Source organism: Elgaria multicarinata, chromosome 17 (genome assembly GCF_023053635.1).
Source record: "Elgaria multicarinata webbii isolate HBS135686 ecotype San Diego chromosome 17, rElgMul1.1.pri, whole genome shotgun sequence".
Classification (NCBI taxonomy): Eukaryota; Metazoa; Chordata; class Lepidosauria; order Squamata; family Anguidae; genus Elgaria; species Elgaria multicarinata.
In genome coordinates this window covers 16,330,532-16,352,828 of record NC_086187.1, presented here as the reverse complement: position 1 = coordinate 16,352,828, position 22,297 = coordinate 16,330,532, and the positions used below count along the sequence as shown (strand labels likewise).

Below are 22,297 nucleotides of genomic sequence, written 5' to 3'. Positions count from 1 at the left end.
GTGGGAATCTGGCTTAGAATCATAGAATAGCAGAGTTGGAAGGGGCCTATAAGGCCATTGAGTCCAACCCCTTGCTCAATGCAGGAATCCACCTTAAAGCATCCCTGACAGATGGCTGTCCAGCTGCCTCTTGAAGGCCTCTAGTGTGGGAGAGCCCACCACCTCTCTAGGTAACTGGTTCCATTGTCGTACTGCTCTAACGGTCAGGAAGTTTTTCCTGATGTCCAGCCACAGTCTGGCTTCCTTTATCTTGAGCCCGTTATTCCATGCCCTCCACTCTGGGATGATCGAGAAGAGATCCTGGCTCTCCTCTGTGTGACAGTCTTTTAAGTATTTGAAGAGTGCTATCCTGTCTCCCCTCAATCTTCTCTTCTCCAAGCTAAACATGCCCAGTTGTTTCAGTCCATCTAGTCCAGCACTCTATTCACACAGTGATTGTCGAACAAGAATCCGCAAGAAGGACACAGATGCAACAGCACCCTCCCACCCACATTCCCCAGCAACTGGTGCACACAGGCTTGCTGCCTCGGATACTGGAGACAGCACACAGCCATCAGGACAATTAGTCATTGATAGCTTCCTCCTCCAGGAATTTATCCAACCCTCCTTTTAAAGCCATCCAAATGGGTGGCCGTCACCGCATCTTGTGGAAATGAAGGCCTTCCTTTTATCATTCCTGAAGCTCCCACCAATCAGCTTCATGGGATGATTTATTTATTTATTTACTACATTTCTATACCGACCAATAGCCGAAGCTCTCCAGGCGGTTCACAAAAATTAAAACCACGAAGCGCGTAAAAAACAGCCAACAATCTAAACACAGAAATACAAAATACAATATAAAAAGCGCAACCAGGATAAAACCACGCAGCAAAAATTGATATAGGTTAAAATACGGAATTAAAACAAGGTTTAAATTTAAGTTAAATTAGGTGTTAAAATATTGAGAAAATAAAAAGGTCTTTAGCTGGAGACAGAAAGAGTACAGTGTAGGCGCCAGGCGAACCTCTCTGGGGAGCTTGTTCCACAGCCGGGGTGCCGCAGCAGAGAAGACCCTCCTCCTAGTAGCCACCTGCCTCACTTCCTTTGGCTGGCTCTCATGGAGAAGGACCCTGTGGATGATCTTAAGGTCCGGTCAGGTACATATGGGAGGAGGCGTTCCTTCAAATAACCTGGCTCCAAGCCATTTAGGGCTTTGAATGTTAGTACCAGCACTTTGAATCGGGCCCAGTCCTGGATTGGCAGCCAATGAAGTTGTAGAAGGACTGGCGTGATGCGGTCTCACTGGCCAGTCCCTGTTAGTAAATGTGCTGCCCTGTTTTGTACCAGCTGAAGTTTCCGGACCGTTTTCAAAGGCAGCTCCACGTATAACGCAGTGCAGTAATCCAAACCAGAGGTTATCAGAGCATGGATCACTGTCGCTGTAGAACCCATTGGGTTCTAGTATTACAGGAGAAGGAGAAAACAGCCGTGCCTTAAAAATGCACCATCGCGTCCAAGAGGGAAAGCAGTTACCCCAGGCTGTCTCAGCGGCAGAGAGACAGTTAAGAGGTGGGTGTGAAAGACCTCTGGAAAGCACACGCCTGCTCTCAGCTCCCTTGCTATTCCTTGGAAGCAGTGCTAGGCTGCTGTCAATGTTTATACAGTGCAGAGCAAACACACCGCCCAACAACTTGGGCTGTTCAATATGTTCCATTTAAATGTTTTATAAGTTGTGCGACTAAAATGTATATTTGGTAACATTTTGCAAACTTTGGGGGGCGGGAGAGGAGAGAGAGAGAGAGAGAGAGAGAGAGAGAGAGAGAGAGAGAGAGAAGCCCTTTTAAATGCTATGACAAATCGGAGCCCTAATTTGGTGCTACATATATTAGTTGGAATGCTTTCCCCCACTCCCGATTTCATAACCTACCTCCTGCCCCCCAAAATATTTAAATGGAATGTCTGCTTTTACTAGAACAGTAATCTAGCAAAAACCTTCTCCAACCTGGCCTCGGGCAGCACCAGGGGTGTTGGACTACAATACCCATGGTGCTGGCTAGGGATGATGGTAGTTGTAGTGCCATCCTGTGACACCATTTATGGTGCCATCTGGAAGGGGCCAATTTTGGGGAAGGCTGGATTAGAGAAAAACATCAAACCATCAAGCAAAGGAAAGGACTTTCTTGCAATTGGAGAAGCAGGAGGAGTAATTCAAATCAAGGTGATATAAAAATCACCAAGGGTGGGGGTAGGGTGGGGGAAAAGGAAGGAGAGAGAAGCTTTCGGTGTTGTAATCCATTTCTTGTACAGGCATAGTTGCTAGAATAACTACAACATATTGGTTGTTGTACCCAGATAAACTGTGATTAGTCTTAGTTATGGTTTATAGGAAACAAGCCAGCATCAGAAATCATGGCTGGAAGTTGGATTATTTCCCTAAAACCACAATTGAGACTAACCAAGGTTTGTTTTGATTCAGACAGAAAGACAAAGTGCATGATGCCCATTTCTCCTCAATTCACCTTCATTTCTTGTACAAGCATGGTTGCTAGGATAATTACAACATATTGGTTGTTGCACCCAGACAAACTGGGCCTGTTCAGACAACATGCTAAGCTATGGGTAGGCCACTAACCCTTTTGCAGCAAATGCGTGCTTAGATTGTGGTTATGTAGCCACCATGGTTAGGAACGGTTCACACGACGCACTAAGCCATAACGTTTATCTCAAAATGTTTCACCACCACGGCTTCGCATGTCGTCTGAACAGGGTCACTGTGATTAGACTTCACCATGGTTTATAGGAAACAAGCCAGGATCAGAAAACGTGGTTTGAAGTTGGATTATGTCCCTAAAACCACAGCTGAGACTAACCACAGTTTGTTTGCATTCAGACAGAAAGACAAAATGCACAATTTCGATTTCTCCTCATGGCTGTGTTAGAGGAGATGGGAGGTGCAAAGCTCATGAACCCACTAAGCCATAGATGGGCATTATGTCCAACACAGCCTACGCGTGTCAGTTCCATATGAGCAATTTTTAAGATACTGAAGCTACATTTCAGTAGGACCGGCACCGCAGGTTGAGGACAGATCGACTACTTCCTGTTCAAACAGGAAGTTTGCTGCATGGGATCACTACGTCAACACATCCTTGGGCAGGAGCCACACCAAGCAGGATATAGCGGTACGAAAGCGGTATATGGTCTGTGTCAATGGGCCCCAACAGTTGTCAGTGCACTTCAATATCGCTATAAAGCAGCCGTGTGGCTCCTGCTGTTTATATACCGTTTTCAGAGTGCAATATCCTGCTTCGTGTAGACTTTTCACAGTCTAGCTCCTTCCTTTCTTTCCTCTCTCATCTCACACTATTGCCCCGCTCGTGCTCTTCGCTCCTCTGATGCCATTTTTCTTACCTGCCCAAGGTTCTCTACTTCCCTTGCTCGGCTTCCTCTATTTTCTTCCGCTGCCCCTTACGCCTGGAACGCTCTTCCAGAACATTTGCAAACTACAAGTTCAATTGCAGTTTTTAAAGCTCAGCTAAAAACTTCTCTTTTTTTCTAAAGCTTTCAAAACTTGATTTTGATCTGACTTTTATACTGTTAGTTTTACTCTACCCTATGCCTGTTTGGTGCATTCTCTTCCCCTTCTTATTGTTTTATTACGATTCTATTAGAATGTAAGCCTATGCGGCAGGGTTTTGCTGTTTTATTGTTTTACTCTGTACAGCACCAAGTACACTGATGGTGCTATATAAAAATAAATAAATAAATAAATAATAATAGACCCTTGTCTAGTATAAATCAACACTATTGCTATGCAAATCCAAACCTTCTTTTAAGCCCTGTTGCCAGTCTTTGACTACTATATTTTCAATGTATCGCTACAGCCTTAACGGAGAAAAGCGTAATCTTTTGTTTTAAATGAATGCTGGGATTTTGATTGGACTAACAAGATTACTCCACACAGATGGGCTTGGGAAGCTGTATATGGACAGCAGGCTGTCCGCTGCCCATTGTGGTACTGGAACCCACTTAGAAGGAATAGCTTAATCATTCGGGAGTTTGAACCATCTTACCTGGCATGCCATGGACGAGATCCCCGCACAATACAAAGAATTTCGGTCTGGGACTCAGGCGGTTAATTGCTTGCACAGCTTGCTGAGTTAATAGGTGCTCCTCTTCCCATTCATCACCTCCGCTACTACAGTCGCCAATTGAATACGCTTTCATCAACCCAAACTGGGGATCTGCTCCTTGGATAAAGTAGAAAGGTCCTTTCCATTTCTGCTCCACATCTAAAAATAATTATTGGGGGCGGGGGGAGAGAGAGAGGGCTCATGAAACGAAGAAAACTCCAAAAAAAGCAAACACCTCTGCCATAACCATGTTTTTATTTTTATTTTATTTTTATCATTTTTTTATTATACGTTTTAACAAAATTTAAAAAAAATGCAAGTGTGACTCCATACTTCAAAGGCCTCAGTTTCAAATATCGCAACTTTCTAAATGGAAAAAAAAGGGGGAAAGGAGTAAATTACACATAAACTTCAGGCAATTCATAATTGACGCCTACTCTTTCAAACGCAGCTAGCGTTGTTAGGAGTTCAAGCCATTGCATTATAGGCGGTGAGCTTTTATCTTTCCGATGTTGTAGTATCAGCCTTCTAGCGGTCAAGAGGGTGCGGAAAAGCCATTTACGCTGACTGTGTGTTACATTCTAAGAAGCAGGAACGTAACTTAAGATAACAGGTACATCGGAAAATATTATAGAGCTTTCCAACACAAAGTTCATGCGTCTGGTGGTTTCCTCCCCAAAGGAGGCAACAATTGGGGATTTCAAGAACATATGAACAAAAGACGCATTAACTGCACGACACCTCCAAAAATGACCTGACACAGACAATTCTTTGTTAAAGAGATGTCATGGCGTCCAAAAGACCCAAAACAAAAGTTTTTACTGAATAAGACGCAACCGGAAGTCCACAGACATATCCGATACCGACACCCAAACTGCAGTCTGAGGCTTAGATAAAATAGAGGCCATTCCAATTTCCTTTTCCATTTGTGATGAAGACCCCACATTTTTAAAATGAGCCCATTGCTCACCTTGCTACAGCTTCCCCAACATAGCACTCTCCAAATGTGTTTGACTACAACTCCCATCATCCCCAGGCACCAGAGTCATGCAGCAAAACAACAGTATCGAAATCCAGATATTTATAGACCACTCCACATCCAAAAGATTTCGGAGCGGTGAACAACAGATAGGATAAAAGAATAAAAACACAGGTATTTTTTTAACCCAATAAAACCTGGGATCTGGTAAAACTGGTCCTTAAAGGAAAGCTTCCAGAAACAAAATTTTCAGGAGGTGCTGGAAGCAACACAAACATGTTGCCTGCCTGACCGCCAAAGGCACAGATTTCTGTAGGAAGGGGGCCACCACACTGAAGGCTCTACTCCTGGTGGACTCCAGTCAGGCATGTGGAACCACCAGGAATATGCCTTCAGATGACCTCAATGACCAGGAAGGTTGGTAAGGGAGAAAGGCCCTCTCTCAAGTATCCTGGTTCCAAGTCGTTTAAGGCTTTGTACACTAGTACTAGAACCTTAAACCTGGCCCGGTAGCGAATAGGCAGCCAGTGCAGTTCCGTCCGCAAAAGAGTTGCATGCTGAAAAGGGGCAGCTCCAGACCACAGCCGAGCGAGATCTTGAAGACTCTTGGAACACTTGCAAACGACAACAGGATGCCCCAGTCAGGATACAGGTAGGGCCTTCAGTCAGGATACAGGGAGAAGGTAGGCCTTGAGATTCTGCAAAATTCGAGAAGGGGGACATGCAGAGTGCTAGTCTGGTGTACCCGCTATCAGGGCTGTATTGTAGCAGCAGTGAGCACTTTTTCCACTGCTACGTGCACGCACACCAGCACACAAAGGAAGTTTATTAATATACTCCAAAGGCAAAGTTTAATTAAAACAAGACTCCAAAAATGAACGCTGCAACAGGCCACAGCCCAACACTGTATCATTCTGCTCCCGATTCGCTAATTGAGTACATTTCGTCAGTCATTCAAATTGGTTTTCTGAAGAATGAGTAGCGTTCGATTAAAAAAGGGAACAAAAAAGCCACAACAGGACTTGGCAAAATAGGGAAACCCGGATAGGGAAGGAGAACCATAGTTGTTCTTTTTGCTGAAGGAAACAAGAGACCTCCCCTCAAGCACATGGGAATAGGATTGCCTGGATCACTACTCCATCAACAGCAGTTCTAATACTTTGCCACACCAAGTCCCCCAGGTCAAGAAAGAACGGGATTGAACTGCAATTAAGAGCCACTTTACATGCAAATGTCGTGATGCTGAGATTAATCACCATGCCAGGAAACACATTTCCCCAATCAAGCATGAAGAGTGGTGGCATTCTCCCCTGCCGCTGGATTGGATAAATTCCCAGAGGAGAAGGCTATCAACGGCTACTAGTCCTGATGGCTATGTGCTACTTCCAGCATTAGAGGCAATGAGCCTATATGCACTAGTTGCTGGGGAACATGGGTGGGAGGGGTCTGGAGACAAAGCCCTGTGAGGAGAGACTGAAAGAACTGGGCATGTTTAGCCTGGAGAAGAGAAGATTGAGGGGAGACGTGATAGCACTCTTCAAGTACTTGAAAGGTTGTCACACAGAGGAGGGCCAGGATATTATTTATTTATTTATTTATTTATTTACATTTATATACCGCCCCATAGCCGAAGCTCTCTGGGCGGTTTACAAAAGTTAAAAACAGTGAACATTAAAAAGAAATATACAAAATTTAAAACCAAAGATGAGATTGGCTCTAAGCATGCACAAAGTGCCACCTACTTCTCAAACCAGAATCACCACAGATCAAATCCCACAGAGCTGGAATTAATCGGAAATATAGCTCAGTGTGGCCTCCAGTTCAGTTTCAGGTCCAGCGCTTTTGAGGAATACGGAGGGCATTGATACATCGCCAAAGAAAGAGGAAACACAGTACCAAAACGGAAGGCGCCGATTTGTATAAAATCTGCATACATCTTCTTGACCATCCCAGAGTGCAGGACACAGAATAATGGGCTCAAGTTACAGGAAGCTAGATTCCAGCTGGACATCAGGAAAAACTTCCTGACAGTTAGAGCAGTACGGCAATGGAACCAATGACCTAGGGAGGTGGTGGGATCTCCCACACTAGAGGCCTTCAAAAGGCAGCTGGACAACCATCTGTCAGGGATGCTTTAAAGTGGATTCCTGCATTAAGCAGGGGGTTGGACTCGATGGCCTTGTAGGCCCCTTCTAACTCTACTATCTATGAGTCTATGACAGGGTGCTGTTGCACCATGTCCTGCTTTGTTGGTCCCTGGTCGACAGCTGGTTGGCCACTGTGCGAACCGAGCTGTGGACTAGATGGACCCTTGGTCTGATCCAGCAGGGCACTTCTTAGGTTCTTGTATCCTTATGAAGGGTTAATTCACCCTCCCAACATGCTGCAACTCTGAGCTCAATTGTCTTCCTACTACCCACCCCATTGCTATTTCTGAAGAGCCAATAACCAGTTTTAAATATGCTTGCTTTTGTTTTTTAGAAGCATGCTTAACAACATGCACAGTTGGACTCCAAGAAAAGGGTTAAGGCCCCTTGGAAAACACTGACAAATATTTTTACAAACCAGGTCACTCTCATTTATTGTGGCAGCCCAAGCACTGAGAAGAGACTCCTCAAATTAACTCGACTGTCAACGTGATTTATTGTACCGATTCCTGAAAACGGTGTCAATTGGTTTCCCGAATGTTGTCCCCCGTGTCCTACACCAATCCTGGGGCCCTCCAGATGTATCAGACTTCAACTCCCTATCCACCCCAAACATTGCCTACACTGCCTGGGATGATGAGAGTTGTAGTCAGACACACCTGGAAATCGCCAGGTTGGGGAACGGTTACGTATGCCTTTGCTTTTTATTCCAATGAATGAATGGACCTAGGTAGCACTCTTCAAATACTTAAAACGTTGTCACACAGAGGAGGCCCAGGATCTCTTCTCGATCCTCCCAGAGTGCAGGACACGGAATAACAGGCTCAAGTTAAAGGAAGCCAGATTCTGGCTGGACATCAGGAAAAACTTCCTGACTGTTAGAGCAGTGCGACGGTGGAATCAGTTACCTAGGGAGGTGGTGGGCTCTCCCACACTAGAGGCCTTCAAGAGGCAGCTGGACAACCATCTGTCAGGGATGCTTTAGGGTGGATTCCTGCATTGAGCAGGGGGTTGGACTAGATGGCCTTGTAGGCCCCTTCCAACTCTGCTATTCTATGATTCTAGGTTTGCACGGGTCAGAAGAGCCCTTCATTTGAACATAGGGAAACCTTCAAGCAAACGCAGGCAGCTGTTAGAGTTGGAAAGATGGCACCCATGCAATCTGAGTGAAGCCATGCCCCTGCCATGGGGCATTCCTATAGCCCCCTGAGGCAAGGGTCTGTCTACTCCATTCCCCCGAGGGGAGATTACCCCACAGCAACAGGGGGGTGGGCAGACTTATAACCATGCCCCTTGGCCTCGCAGTCTCCTCTGGCTTCCAACCCAATGGGCTGCAAAACTATGTGCTGGTTAGGGAAGTCTGCCCCCCAAGTGGCTGGAGGTGTTACTGCAGTCTTCAACTCTAGGAACACATATAAGTTCATTAAAAATCATTAAAGGTCCAATCCTATGCACATTTCGACTGAAAGAACCCCTATAACGCCTTTCTCTGTTCATAATTCTATGTGTCTCCGAACCACGTGACATATCAGCAAAGGGTTACCTATATATTATAATAATACAAGTGGGGTTTTCGGCCCATCAGTGTGGTAGCATGAAGACCATGAAACCTAGACACCTGAAATTTGGTACATCTACGAGTGGCTTTGCCATGAAAAGGGGTTCAGGGAGGAGATATGTGGCTACAGATAGAAGAACTGTAGTGTACTGACCAGCAGCTTGATCAGGGTCCTATAGGACGGGCAGCCATGGAGCTCCTCTCTGAAACCCTTTTCTTGACAAAGCCACTCGTATACATGCCCAGTTTCAGGTGTCTAGGCTTCATGGTCTTGTGGCTAAGGCACTGATGGACAGACAGACAGACATGCACCCACTTTTATTACTCTGTTGCATTGGTAACCCTTGACTGATACATCACATGGTTCAAAGATATGCAGAAGTGTGAATGAAGAAAGCTATATGGCATTAACAGTCCCGTTTCTCTGTCCAAGCTAAACATGACAACATTTCTACTTTGACCCCGATCAGGCTGTCGGTCAGAAGAGCTACTCCCACAATTCTGTTGTGCTAGCAGCCACATTCCTCCTCCTGTCAGTGACAAAGTCCCTTGGCATTAGCCAATCATTTGCAGACGATCTGGATAATGTTTTTAAAACCGCCCTGCTGTTTAAAATGTCACAGGACTGCTTACGGACACGGGATGAAATGAGGACAATGAAACGCTACGCAATTACACTCTTCTGAAAAGAAGGGGGGGGAACTAGCTGATTTCCCCAACCTGGCCCCCTCCAGATTTTTTGAACTTTAACTTCCATCAGCCCCAGCCAGCATGGCCAATGGCCAAGGATGCTGGGAGTTGTGGTCCAAAACGTCTGGAAAGTACCAGACAGGGGAAGCCTGTAATAGTACCAAAAATTTTTGATGATCAACCAAAACGATAAAGAAGGGGCACCGTGCATCACGGCTGGGTCGAGGGACACATTTTTGGAAGAAAAACCAGTCTGATTTGTATAGAGGAGCTCATCACCGTGATCCAAAGGACCATGCACGCGCACGGTATACCTCTGTGTGCAGTGGCCTTGTTGTCATCCTCTCCCAATTCAGCAGTGCTGCCAACAACACTGCAAGCCAAAAACTTGATGCTGATTCAAAAGCAGCTTGAGAAAAAACAGAAACAGAAAGCAAACAAGCCAAAGGGTCTGGCGGTCGTGTTCACATACACACCTATAATGACATTTGCTGGGTCACAACCAAACTGTGCAATCTGGATGTGTCTAAAGGCATAGAAGGGAGGTGTGTTTGTTTTGAAGCAGTCAAAATCCATATTCATTCAGGGTTTCGGGAAACCTGGAAAGGCACGGCTTCGCCGTTCAAAGTGTCGGAGGTGTCCTGGATTATCAAAACGGAGTTTGCTACGTCGGAAGTCTGGTCTCATTCCAAGGAATGTAGGAAGTTGCCTTCGACCAAGTGAGATCATCTCGGTCAGTATTGCCTATAGGTAACAGTTCTCCATTTTCGCAGTCCCACCTTGAGATGCCAGGGCTTGAACCTGTGACTTCGCATGTGCAAAGCACGTGCTCTACCACTAAGCCATGTTTCTTCCCCTCCCACCCCAGATTAAGATAAAACATCATTACCTTGTAGAAATACAACAGCTAAAGCAGTCGAACAGGAACGTTTAGGTGCAAAATGGGCTTGCAGATACAACATTTTGCTTTAAAAAAAAAAAAAGTTTAACAGCACCTTCTTTGTTTAACGCCAGATGGGATCTTTGTTTGGAAGCCATTCGCCTACAAGTATGTCTTTGTATTTTGTGCAATTCCAAATGAATTGTTGGCTCCTTCGGTGATGGCTTTCAAATGGGCCTTAAAAAAAAGTCACTTCCAGGTTGCCTCTCCTTAATGCATTCTTGGGGTGTGGCCCGGTTCGCACGTAATAAGCCAGGGTTTTTGTTAAACCCTGGGTTGACGTAAACGAGGAAACTTGATAACAACCCAAGGATGCTCCATCCCTGGATTGTTTAGCATGAGTTGCAAAACAAGAACTCGGGCTTGTCAGGAGTGTGATATTCCAGAGTAGAAACCCATCATAGTGGTCAGAGTGCTGGATTGAAACTCGGTAGATCCGGGTTCTAGACCCTACTGGGCCATGAACTGTCACTGGGTGACTTTGGGCCAGTCATTGACTCTCAGCCTAACCTACCTCAAAGGGCTGTTGCAAGGATAAAATGGAGAGGAGGACTAGTAAGCCGCCTTGTGTTCCTTGCAAGAGGAAAAAATGTGAGATATAGAAATAACAATAATAAGAATCCAACAAGCCAGAACTCCTGGTTCATACATGAAGCTAAACAACCCATGGACTGAGTATGCAGCTGGAACAGCCCAGGTTGTCATTCTGTGCAAACCTGGCCTGTGTGAGTTATACCCCAAACCACTCTATATTTACATCCCATGGCTTGATTTAAGTCTACAATCCCAAACTGCACGTATATTGTATATATTGCTTTGTGCTTGAGTTTAAACCTGTACCAAGATCGAATTATTACAATCCTAATACATTCTCGATATTTTGAATTATATAAAGAGTTTTTATACCCTAACATCTCTATACACTTCTGTAACATTTCCCTGCCGGGGCAGTCAGCAGCTCCCCCAAGAGTGGTTTTTCAGATTGAACCAGTCTGTCTGCTTTTGTTTCCCACAGATTTCACATTAAAATGATTGCACACTTCACTGGAGCCTTTGCATCCAGTTTTGTTCGGTAACATTTATACTGTGTCTGGACATCTCCAGCGATAACATTTCACTGTAGACTTTGTGTAACTAGGTGACTCCATCTGTCATCAGCTCTTCTGCGGAATGGAAGGTGCCCTGTTCCAAACTGACAAGACCATCTGCAGCCAACCCGTTGCCAGAATCAACGTGGCAGCATCTCACACATATTATGGATCTGGAAGACTTTGCTGTTGTTATGTGAGATAAAAGATTTCCCATGGAAACAGAACAAAGACACAGAAAAAGGGGTCAAGCAAAGCATTGGGCTCTGAACCCCTCAAATTTCTAATTCAAGAACCACAGACGCAAGCAGCATTTCTGCCCTAGAGTTTGGGTTGTGCATATTTATTTATTTATTGCATTTATATACCACCCCATAGCCGAAGCTCTCTGGGCGGTTTACAAAAGTTAAAAACAGTAAACATTAAAAACAAATATACAAAGCTTAAAAACTTAAAAAGCATAAAAACAACAGTATCCATGCTGTAGAAACCACTCTACATTCTAATCGCTACGGTCTGGCTAGAGTGACCTTTTGGCACTGGGTTCTATGCGGAAAGCCTAAGTGAGCTGCAATCTACTTCTTGGTTCACCATGCAGAGTGTTCCAACACTGTCTGGTAAGTGTAATTAAAGGAGTCCCAGTCTCTTTCTAGCTTGATGCTGGGGAGAAGGCAAAGACTCCCCCCCCCAAAAAAAAAGGTGTGCTGGGCTTCAGCACAATGACAGGGAAGACCCCCCACTCTTCTGTCTGTGGAGGAAGCGCTGTCCAGGGATGTTGCTAGTTACTTAAAACATGTGAGAATTAGGTCATAGGAATCTGAGAGCCAGTGTGGTGTAGTGGCTAGAGTGTCAGACTGGGAGTCGGGAGATCCGGGTTCTATTCCCCACTCGGCCTTGGAAACCCACTGGGTGACTTTAGGCCAGTCACAAACTCTCAGCCCAACCCACCTCACAGGGTTGTTGTGGTGAGGATAAAATGGAGAGGAAGAGAAGGATTATGTACGCCACCTTGGGTTCCTTGCAGAAAAAAAGGCAGGATATATAAATGCAATAATAGGAATCTGCACGTGATAATTTACATCTACACATGCCAATGAGATAAGGCAATTTCTTGGATTCAATGAAATTTCACAGGAGGCAAAAGCAGCCAATTCATTCTTCATCCAAATAACTCAAGGAAAATAAATCCGTCAATTAATTTGCACTAGGACCTAGATCATCCCAAACTAAGAGAAAACGTGTGGTTTTTTTAAAAAAATGCAGGGGAGATTTTATTTGGGGAGGGGTGGTCGTTGCAGCATGTTGGAAGGGGAAAGTTAATCTTTCCCTCCCCAGCCACAATCCTTCTTGAAAGTTGCCCCGTGTAACAATTAAGCTGGGGGGGGGGGAACACCCAAACACCTATTGGCATCGATGGACACTCAGGGCTCTGTGGAATAAATCCAGAGCCCTGAGAAATAGATTCAGGATTGGGCCCCAGGCCTACCAATGCCCCCTGCTTCTGATTAAACAAACATAAGATTGTGCTGAAGGGGGGGGCAAGGTCCTGGTGCCCATTTATTTTGATTTCCTGTTACCAAAGCTGCCCAAAATTTGTGGACCTTTGTGATGTGGTGAAGAGAGACATGCTCAGACTTTTTCCAGTCTTAGGACCCCTTTCCTCCAAACAGAAGAATCCTGGAATAGCAGAGTTGGAAGGGACCTACAAGGCCATCGAGTCCAACCCCCTGCTCAATGCAGGAATCCACCCTAAAGCATGGCCCTCATTCATGCCAGCATATGTGAAACAAGGCTGAGCCCTCTTCTTCTCCTCCACTGTAGCCAGGAGAACATCAGCAGCGTTTAGTTAAATCTTTGCAAGTTGTTGCATACAAATCAGGGAATCATGGATTATAAAACAAAAACAAAACAAAAATTGCTTGGATTTTACAAGCCACATTGAAATTTACCAGAGTTTGGGGTGGATTTGTTTTTAGTATTCACTGGGTACTTTTATTTATTTATTACGCTTTTAAACAACCCCAATGGTCAAAGTTCTCCGGATGGTGCACATGTAAAATTTAAAGAACAAACATCCTTTGTTTGCATGCAACAACAAACTGTGATTCAGTGAAAATGAAACGGAAGCCTGCCAAAGTCTTAACTACGTGGGTGTGGTAAGGGAGGGAACGCCGCAGCCGAGAGTCAATGTGAGACGGACAAGTGGGTAAGATCCCCAAAACGCGTTTATTTGATGCAATTGCCTCAGGCCCGTTCAAGCAAGGAAGTATGAGCCCCGTTCCGTGGTTACAGCAGTTATTTTATACACATTAGATCTTTCAAGGCTCAATCTTGTTGCTATTCTTTTCAAGGCATAGCAGTGTGCCAAGTTTTCTCAGCAGAGAATGATACTTCTAGATTTCGCTTACGTTGGTGTAGTTCAAGACTTAGTACATTTCCCACACGGGAGGAGAAAAGGAGAGCCCAGGCTCAATCAAACTGTCCTAAACCATAGTCAAGAACAGCCTCTCCCATCCTGGTGCTTTCGAGATGTTTTGGACTACAACATCCAGCGTTCCTGAACAACAGCCATGATGGCTGGGGCTGGTGGGAGTTAAAGTCCAAAACAGCTGCAGGGCACCGGATCGGGGGAAGGCTGGTTTAGAGTGATGTGTAAATGCAGCCAATGAGTATCCTATGCGCTTCCTTGGACATAAGTCCCACAAAGTGGGGCTGACTTCTGAGCATGCATAGGATCAGGCTGCTTAATCAGCCATACAATCTATCCCTTACTCAACAATGGTGTGCTTAATACCTTTAAAGAACAAGGTGAAGCAGGTTGGCTCCTTAGGTATTATCCACCCTTGGATAACACATTCGTACAAAACACCATTCTTAGGGCCAAGGCAAAATAACGCTACCAAGTAACTGAGCAACCAATACATCTAAGGATCAGCACATGTTTGCTGTGGTTAACATCAAGGTTTCTGAAAGTGAGTGGGCTGCAGCCTCTTTGTGTGGATACATGCCCAGCAAACCTCTAATTGTTTTGTTGCTAATTGTCAGATTTTAGGCCAACCAAATAAATGAAACTGACACCCTTCTGGTTATTCTATAGCCACATGATTTTGAAGTAGCTGCTTTGCTTTTTGTGCGGATTTCATTAGCTTCTCTTGACATTAGCATAAATACTTGCTGTGGCAAAAGGTGGGGAGGGGGGGAAACCCAGAACATAAAGTGTACAGTTTCCAGTACAAACTAAGCTGAATCCCCATTAAGAGCATACATAAGAGCTAGTTCTACCTTGATAAAGGATAACTAAGTTTTCCTAACCTGAGAATTTGTATTTTGCCAACTACATGCTTTGGGACTGAAAACACATTGTCCTTGTTCATGTGTCAAAGCAATCCAGGCTCTTTCCCCCCCTCTGAAATGGGCCACAATAAAACGTTTTATTACTGTCCTTTTTGTGATGTTGTGCTCAAAGTGGCTGACATACTGTGGAAAAGCAGCATATAAATTAAGTGAGGATTATGTACACATCCAACCACGATATGTACATTTATGAGAAGTTGCATTTGAAGTGAATACAACAGAAAATATTATCTTGCATGGCAGCTTACCTAGGCTGCATGCAGTCCTAAACATATTTGGAAGTAATCCCAACTGAACTCAAATTTATTTTTGAGTAAATGTACTTAAGAGCGCACTGTAAGTGGCCAACTAGATATTATAATCTAAAATTGCATTATTTTCCATTATACAATCCTGGAAAGGTTGTCAGTTAGCAATAGAGAAAGCCATATATGGAACTACTAACTTTGGTAATAAATGGCATGTCCTGACCAAAAGCACCCATTGAATTTGATATTTCAGAATACACAATCCCCTGTAATCCAGAAAACATATTTTCAGTTTTAAAGATCTTCACTTTGGCAAATTTTTAAAAAGGCCAAAGAACACTTTTGCTCACAGAAGAGCACCACATTCAGATTTTCAAACCACATACACAAGAGAAGTCCTGGAGCAGCTTTAAAGACTTATGGTGCAATCTCATGCACATCCACAGAATTTGTGTGCAGCTTTTCCACAATTAGATTGTGCTTAAAGTGGCTCACATCACCAAAGATAGGGCAGTAATGTTACATGTACCATATGGCCCAGTTCACACGTGACAACAACCCAGAAAACGGAGGGGGGGGGAGTTACTCGCAGTTTATTCTCTCAGTATTTTAACACTTAATTTTAACTTAAATTTAAATTTTACTGTTCTAACTCTGTATTTTAATATTATATCAATTTTGCTGCATGGCTTTATCCTGGTTGTGCTTTTTATACTGTATTTTGTAATTGTGCTTTTAACATGTTGGTTGTTTTATTATGGTTTTAATTTTTGTGAACCGCCCAGAGAGCTTCGGCTGTTGGGCGGTATAAAAATGTAATAAATAAATAAACTCACAACAACCCTGTTAGGTAAATTAAAATATATCGGTGTATGCACATATGAGACAGGGAAATAGAGAGATCTATCTCCCAGCAGGATCATCCAGCAAGCCTGAAGGACTGAGAAAGAAGATTAGAACTCAAGTCTCCCTACCCACAAGATGCAGTGATGGCCACCAATTTGGATGGCTTTAAAAGGGGTTGGATAAATTCCTGGAGGCAAAGGCTATCCATAGCTACTAGCCCTGATGGTTGTGTGCTATCTCCAGTATTCGTGGCAGTAAGCCTGTGTGCACCAGTTGCTGGGGAACATGGGTGGGAGGGAGCTGTTGCACCATGTACTGCTTGTTCATCTCTGGCCGATGGCTGGTTGGCCACTGTGTGAACAGAGTGCTGGACTAGATGGACCCTTGGTTTGATCCAGCAGGGCTCTTCTTATGGTCTTATGTTCCCCCAGCACAACACTCTAACCACTACACCACACTGCCTCGCTGCTTGCGCCTCCCCCCTCTCTTAACGGCCCCCGCCGGATGGAATCTTAATATCAAGTTTATTTATCCCCCCATAACAACGACTATTATACTGTAGGAATTCTTCACTAGCCCCCTTTTTCTTTTCACCTCTACGGTGCGCCGCCGACTTCTGCCCCCCATTGCCCAGAGGTGCCTCGCTAATAAAGGTCCGGGCGCCACCGACGTCCCCGCCTAAGAGTTCCGCGTTTCCCTTTACGCTTCCCAGCTCACAGATATATAGTTTGCCGTTCAGAGGTGTACCGACCTTCTCGGAAGACGCTCAGAGTCCTCTCCCGGGCTTTTAGGAGCACATCTGGCCCTTCCTCCGCCATGGCGAGTCTGATCAGGACCACCGTTGGTTAAACTGAAAAAGGACTGAACCGAGTAACTCTTCCCCCACCGCTGGATGGGAAGGAACGAACTGGAGAGCGGAGGGGGGGGCGTGGATTATGGGAAAGGGGCGTGGCCAAGAAGGCTGGGGGCGTGGCCTGACACGACTGCCTGGGCCGCCCCCCTCCCGCCCCATGCAGGGAGGGAGAATCCCTAAAACCTTGGCTTAATGCGTCTTACTCAAAAGTAAATCCGGCTGTGTCCAATGTGGCTTACCTCCGGGCCACCGTGCATATATTTGCAGCTTTAATTTGGAAACTCCTACGCCCAATTTCAGATATTTCAAATATTCAGAACTGCAGCGAGGCAGAGTGAGGGGAGAAAGTACTTTGTTCAAGCTCAGAGGCAATGTTTTCCTTCTGCATTGTTGCAGAACCTAGATCCAAGCCGTGAATTGAAGAACAAGTTCTTTCTGCCCTCGTTTGACATCAGAAAAAGAGATTTTCCTCTCGACAGGAGAACATAACCCTGCAATTCTATACACAAGTACCTGGGAGTAAACCCCATCCCACTCAACGGGTCACGCTTTTGAGTAGGCACGCTGAACATAGGATTGCATTCTGAAGGATCCTGGAAATGCTGTGATCAGCTTGCAGGATCGTGGGATCCCTGCTTAAGGGGAAGAGGCCAGAGAAGGGATAAAAGAAAGTGGAGGCGATCCACAGGGATGCAGCCCAACCCTATGGATGTTTACTCTGAAGTAAATCCCACCGCATTCCGTGGGCTTGCTCTCAACTAAATGTGCATAGGATTGCAACTTGTAGTATTGCAATTCTGATCATACCAGTGGGATTGGTTATGACTGAAACCCAGCGTGGACTCACTGTCCCACTGACATTGGAGCCACCAGCCACCATTGAATTATACCTGTATTTATTATCCCCCCATCACATCAAACAGATTTTCAATGCAGCTAATCTGTCCTTTGGTTTTATATTTTAGAAATGTTTGGAAGTTAATATCAATTGCTATAGGGTGTGTGTGTGTGTGTGTGTGTATTTTAGAGTGTGATTCTATCTGTGTCTACTCAGAAGTAAACCCTGTTGCATTCATTGGGACTTACTTCCTCAGGTAAATGTGTACAGTATTGTAGCCTTAAATGTTTTTTTTAATCTGTTGGATGAGTTTTAGCTTTTGATAATTTATTTGTTATTGTTACCTGCTCTGAAACTCTTGAGACTAAGATGTCATTGCAATAACCAGTATCTCCCTTTCCTTTAAAATCTAGTGTAGGGAACAAGTCAGTAATTTGCTTCACCAAACTCATGCAGGGTTCATGTTAGCAGTGCAAGTTTATGCATGTCTAATTGGATGTAAGTCACATCGTTTCAATGGGGCTAAGTCCCTGGTAAGTGCATAGAATGCAATTGCAGCTTGAAGGACGCTTTTCAATTTCTGTTCACCTATTTCCTTTGGCCCGGTTCCTTTCTGTGTACGGATTTAGAATCGTTGAAACGTTTCTTGGAAAGAAAGAAAATAACACCGCAAAGTGCATAGCTCTACACTTCTGGGCGAAATATAAAGTGTTAGTTATCACCTTTAAAGCCCTACTCGGTTTGGGTCCAGGCTACCTGCAGGATCACCTTCTCCCATACAATCCGCCGTGCACACTCAGGTCCTCTGGGAAGAACTTCCATTATTATTATTATTATTATTATTATTATTATTATTATTATTATTAGTGGGGTTGCTCTCACCCAGCTCTGCCCTCCTGGGTACTCGGTGCAGCACCAGCACAGACTCGAGGGCCGGGGAGGGGGGGTTGCCGTGGTCTATAGGAATACAATCTCCCTCTCTAGGCTTCCTGTTCAGTCGAGTGCTGGTCTGGAGTGTTTGTACTGTGTGTTGGGTACTCGAGACAGATTAGGGATTCTGCTGGTGTACCGTCCACCCCGCTGCCCAACAGTCTCCCTGCCTGAGCTGACGGAGGTTGTCTCGGACCTGGTGTTGAGGACCCCCAGGATGGTGGTTCTGGGGGATCTCAACTTCCATGCCGAGGCTGCTGTATCCGGAGCGGCTCAGGACTTCATGGCTGCCATGACAACCATGGGGCTGTCTCAACATGTCATCGGCCCAACACATGCAAAGGGACACACACTTGATCTGGTTTTCTCGACTGGACAGGAGGATGGTGATCTGGAAGTGGGGGAACTAACATCTACCCCCTTGTCATGGTCGGATCACTTCCTACTGAGGTTTAGACTCTCGGCGGCCTTTCCCCTCTGCAAGGGTGGGGGGCCTATTAAAATGGTCCGCCCCCGGAGGCTAATGGACTCCGATGGATTCCAGAGGGCTCTGGGGGATTTTCCTGCTGATATGGCCGGTGCTCCTGTCGAAGCCCAGGTCGCTCTGTGGAATGCAGAGATGACTCGGGCGGTTGACACGATCGCGCCCAAGCGTCCTCTCCCTCTGAGCAGAGCCCGGTCAGCTCCTTGGTATACATCTGAGCTGAGGGTGATGAAGCAAGAGGGGAGACGGCTAGAACGCAGGTGGAGGAAAACTCGTGCTGGGTCTGATCGAACACGGGCTAGAGCTCACTATCGAGCCTACTCTGTGGCGGTGAGGGTGGCAAAGAGGCAGTTCTTTTCCACCAGCATTGCGTCTTCTCGGTGTCGTCCGGCGGAGCTTTTCCGAGTGGTTCGTGGCCTGTTACACTCTGGGCCAGGGCGTGAGATAGTTGAACCCTCGGTAGCACGCTGTGACGAGTTTGCACGGCACTTTGAAGATAAAGTCGCTCAGATTCGTCATGAATTGGACACCACACTTAATGCAGCACCACTAGTAGAGGCGTTCAGAGCGCCGTCCGGCTCAGTTTTATTGGATGAGTTTCAGTTATTGAGGCCCGAGGATGTGGACAAGGTGCTTGGCCAAGTCCGGTCGACCACCTGTGTGCTTGACCCTTGCCCCTCGTGGCTCATTACATCAAATAAGGAGGGGATCGCCGGCTGGGTCCAGGAGGTTGTAAATGCCTCCTTGAGAGAGGGAGTGGTGCCGGCCTCTTTAAAAGAGGCGGTAATTAGACCACTCCTAAAGAAGCCTAATCTGGACCTGGAGGAGGTTAACAACTACAGGCCGGTGGCTAATATCCCTTTCCTGGGCAAGGTGCTTGAGCGGGTGGTTGCAGGACAACTCCAGGCACTCTTGAATGAAACGGATTATCTAGATCCATTTCAATCGGGTTTCAGGCCTGGTTTTGGAACAGAAACTGCCTTGGTCGCCCTGTGGGATGACCTCTGTCGGGAGAGAGACAGGGGGAGTGCGACCCTGTTGGTTCTCCTGGACCTCTCAGCGGCCTTCGATACCATCGACCATGGTATCCTTCTGGATAGGTTGTCTGAGCTGGGAGTTGGAGGTACTGCGTTGCAGTGGTTCCGCTCCTACTTGGATGGCCGATTCCAGAAGGTGGTGCTGGGGGATTATTGCTCTGTGCCGTGGCTCCTAAGCCATGGGGTTCCGCAGGGCTCTATTTTATCCCCTATGCTGTTTAACATATACATGAAGCCGCTGGGGGAGGTTATCCGGAGATGTGGACTGAGGTGTCATCAATATGCGGATGACACCCAGCTCTACCTTTCCTTTTCATCAAACCCAGGTGAGGCAGTGGCTGTTCTGAACCAGTGCCTGGGCACGGTAATGGACTGGATGAGGGCTAACAAACTGAGACTCAATCCAGACAAGACGGAGGTACTGTTAGCGGGTGGTTCATTTGTCCGGCGAGGTGATGTTTGCCCTGTCCTGGACGGGGTTGCACTCTCTCTAAAGGATCGGGTCCGTAGTTTGGGGGTGCTCTTCGATCCAGAACTGTCACTTGAGGCACAGGTGAACTCAGTGGCAAAGAGCACCTTTTATCAGCTTAGGCTGATATACCAACTGCGCCCTTATCTGGACAGTGATAGCCTAGCTACAGTTATCCATGCTCTGATAACCTCTCGTTTGGATTACTGCAATGCGTTATACGTGGGGCTGCCTTTGAAAACGGTCCGGAAGCTTCAGCTGGTACAAAACAGGGCAGCCCGTTTACTAACAGGGACTGGCTGGCGAGATCACATTACGCCAGTCCTTTTACAACTTCATTGGCTGCCAGTCCAGGTCCGGGCCCGATTCAAAGTGCTGGTATTGACATTTAAAGCCCTAAACGGTTTGGGGCCAGGTTATTTGAAGGAACGCCTCCTCCCATATGTACCTACCCGGACCTTAAGATCATCTACAGGGGCCCTTCTCCGTGAGCCCCTGCCAAAGGAAGTGAGGCAGGTGGCTACTAGGAGGAGGGCTTTCTCCGCTGTGGCACCCCGGTTGTGGAATGAGCTCCCCAGAGAGGTCCGCCTGGCGCCTACACTGTACTCCTTTCGTCGCCAGCTGAAGACCTTTTTATTCACTCAGTATTTTAACACTTAATTTTAACTTAAATTTAAATTATACTGTTTTAACTCTGTATTTTAACCTTATATCAATTTTGCTGCGTGGTTTTATCCTGGTTGTGCTTTTTATATTGTATTTTGTATTTGTATTTTTAACTTGTTGGTTGTTTTATGATGATTTTAATTTTTGTGAACCGCCCAGAGAGCTTCGGCTATTGGGCGGTATAAAAATGTAATAAATAAATAAATAAATAAATAAATAAAATTATTATTATTTATTTATATAGCACCATCAATGTACATGGTGCTGTACAGATAACACAGTAAATAGCAGGACCCTGCCGCGTAGGCTTACAATCTAATAAGTTGTAGTAAACAATAAAGAGGGAAGGAGAGTGCGAACAGGCACAGGGAAGTGTAAACAGGCACCGGGTAGGGTGAAGCTAAACAGTATAGAGTCAGAACAAACTCAATATTTGAAGGCTATAGGGAAAAGAAAAGTTTTTAGCTGAGTTTTAAAAGCAGTGATTGAGTTTGTAGTTCTCAAGTGTTCTGGAAGAGCGTTCCAGGCGTAAGGGGCAGCAGAAGAAAAAGGACCCAGAGGACCTCCTCTTCTGCTGCTCCTAGACTGTGGAATGGCCTGCTGGAGGAGATCCGTCAACTTAACAATCTTTTAGCATTTAAGAAAAAAATGAACACTGATCTCTTCCAGCAGGCCTATCCAGTGGAATTTTAGGATGCTTTTAGGAAGTTTTTAGTATGTTTTTTAGGAAGTTTTAACAATGTATGCTATGTTTTTAATCAATATTTTATGTATTTTACACTTATTGTTGTTCACTGCCTCGATCAGGATGGAGAGGCAGGTAAGAATTATTATTATTATTATTATTATTATTATTATTATTATTATTATTATTATTATAGCTCTTTCTTTCTGTAATGTCTAGTCTTAAAAGAAAGAAAGAAAGAAAGAAAGAAAGAAAGAAAGATTGATTCCTGGAGGGGAAGGCTATCAATGGCTATTGGTCCTGACGGTTATGTGCTATCTCCAGTATTGGAGGCAGTAAGCCTGTATAGAGCAGTTGCTGGGGAAAATGG

At 45.4% G+C, this 22,297-nt stretch overlaps 1 protein-coding gene across 1 annotated transcript in view; it reads right to left on the bottom strand.

Moving 5' to 3' along the window:
* Window positions 1–16,860, bottom strand: part of CPPED1 (calcineurin like phosphoesterase domain containing 1) — a 61,177-nt gene extending 44,317 nt beyond the window's left edge. The window contains exons 1-2 of the mRNA XM_063143018.1: window positions 16,717–16,860; window positions 4,056–4,274 (exon numbers count right to left, since the gene is read on the bottom strand). Of these exons, the coding sequence (XP_062999088.1) occupies window positions 4,056–4,274; window positions 16,717–16,783 (286 nt within the window). The 5' untranslated portion in view covers window positions 16,784–16,860. The remainder of the gene's footprint in view (window positions 1–4,055; window positions 4,275–16,716) is intronic.
* Window positions 16,861–22,297: the final 5,437 nt, after the last annotated feature.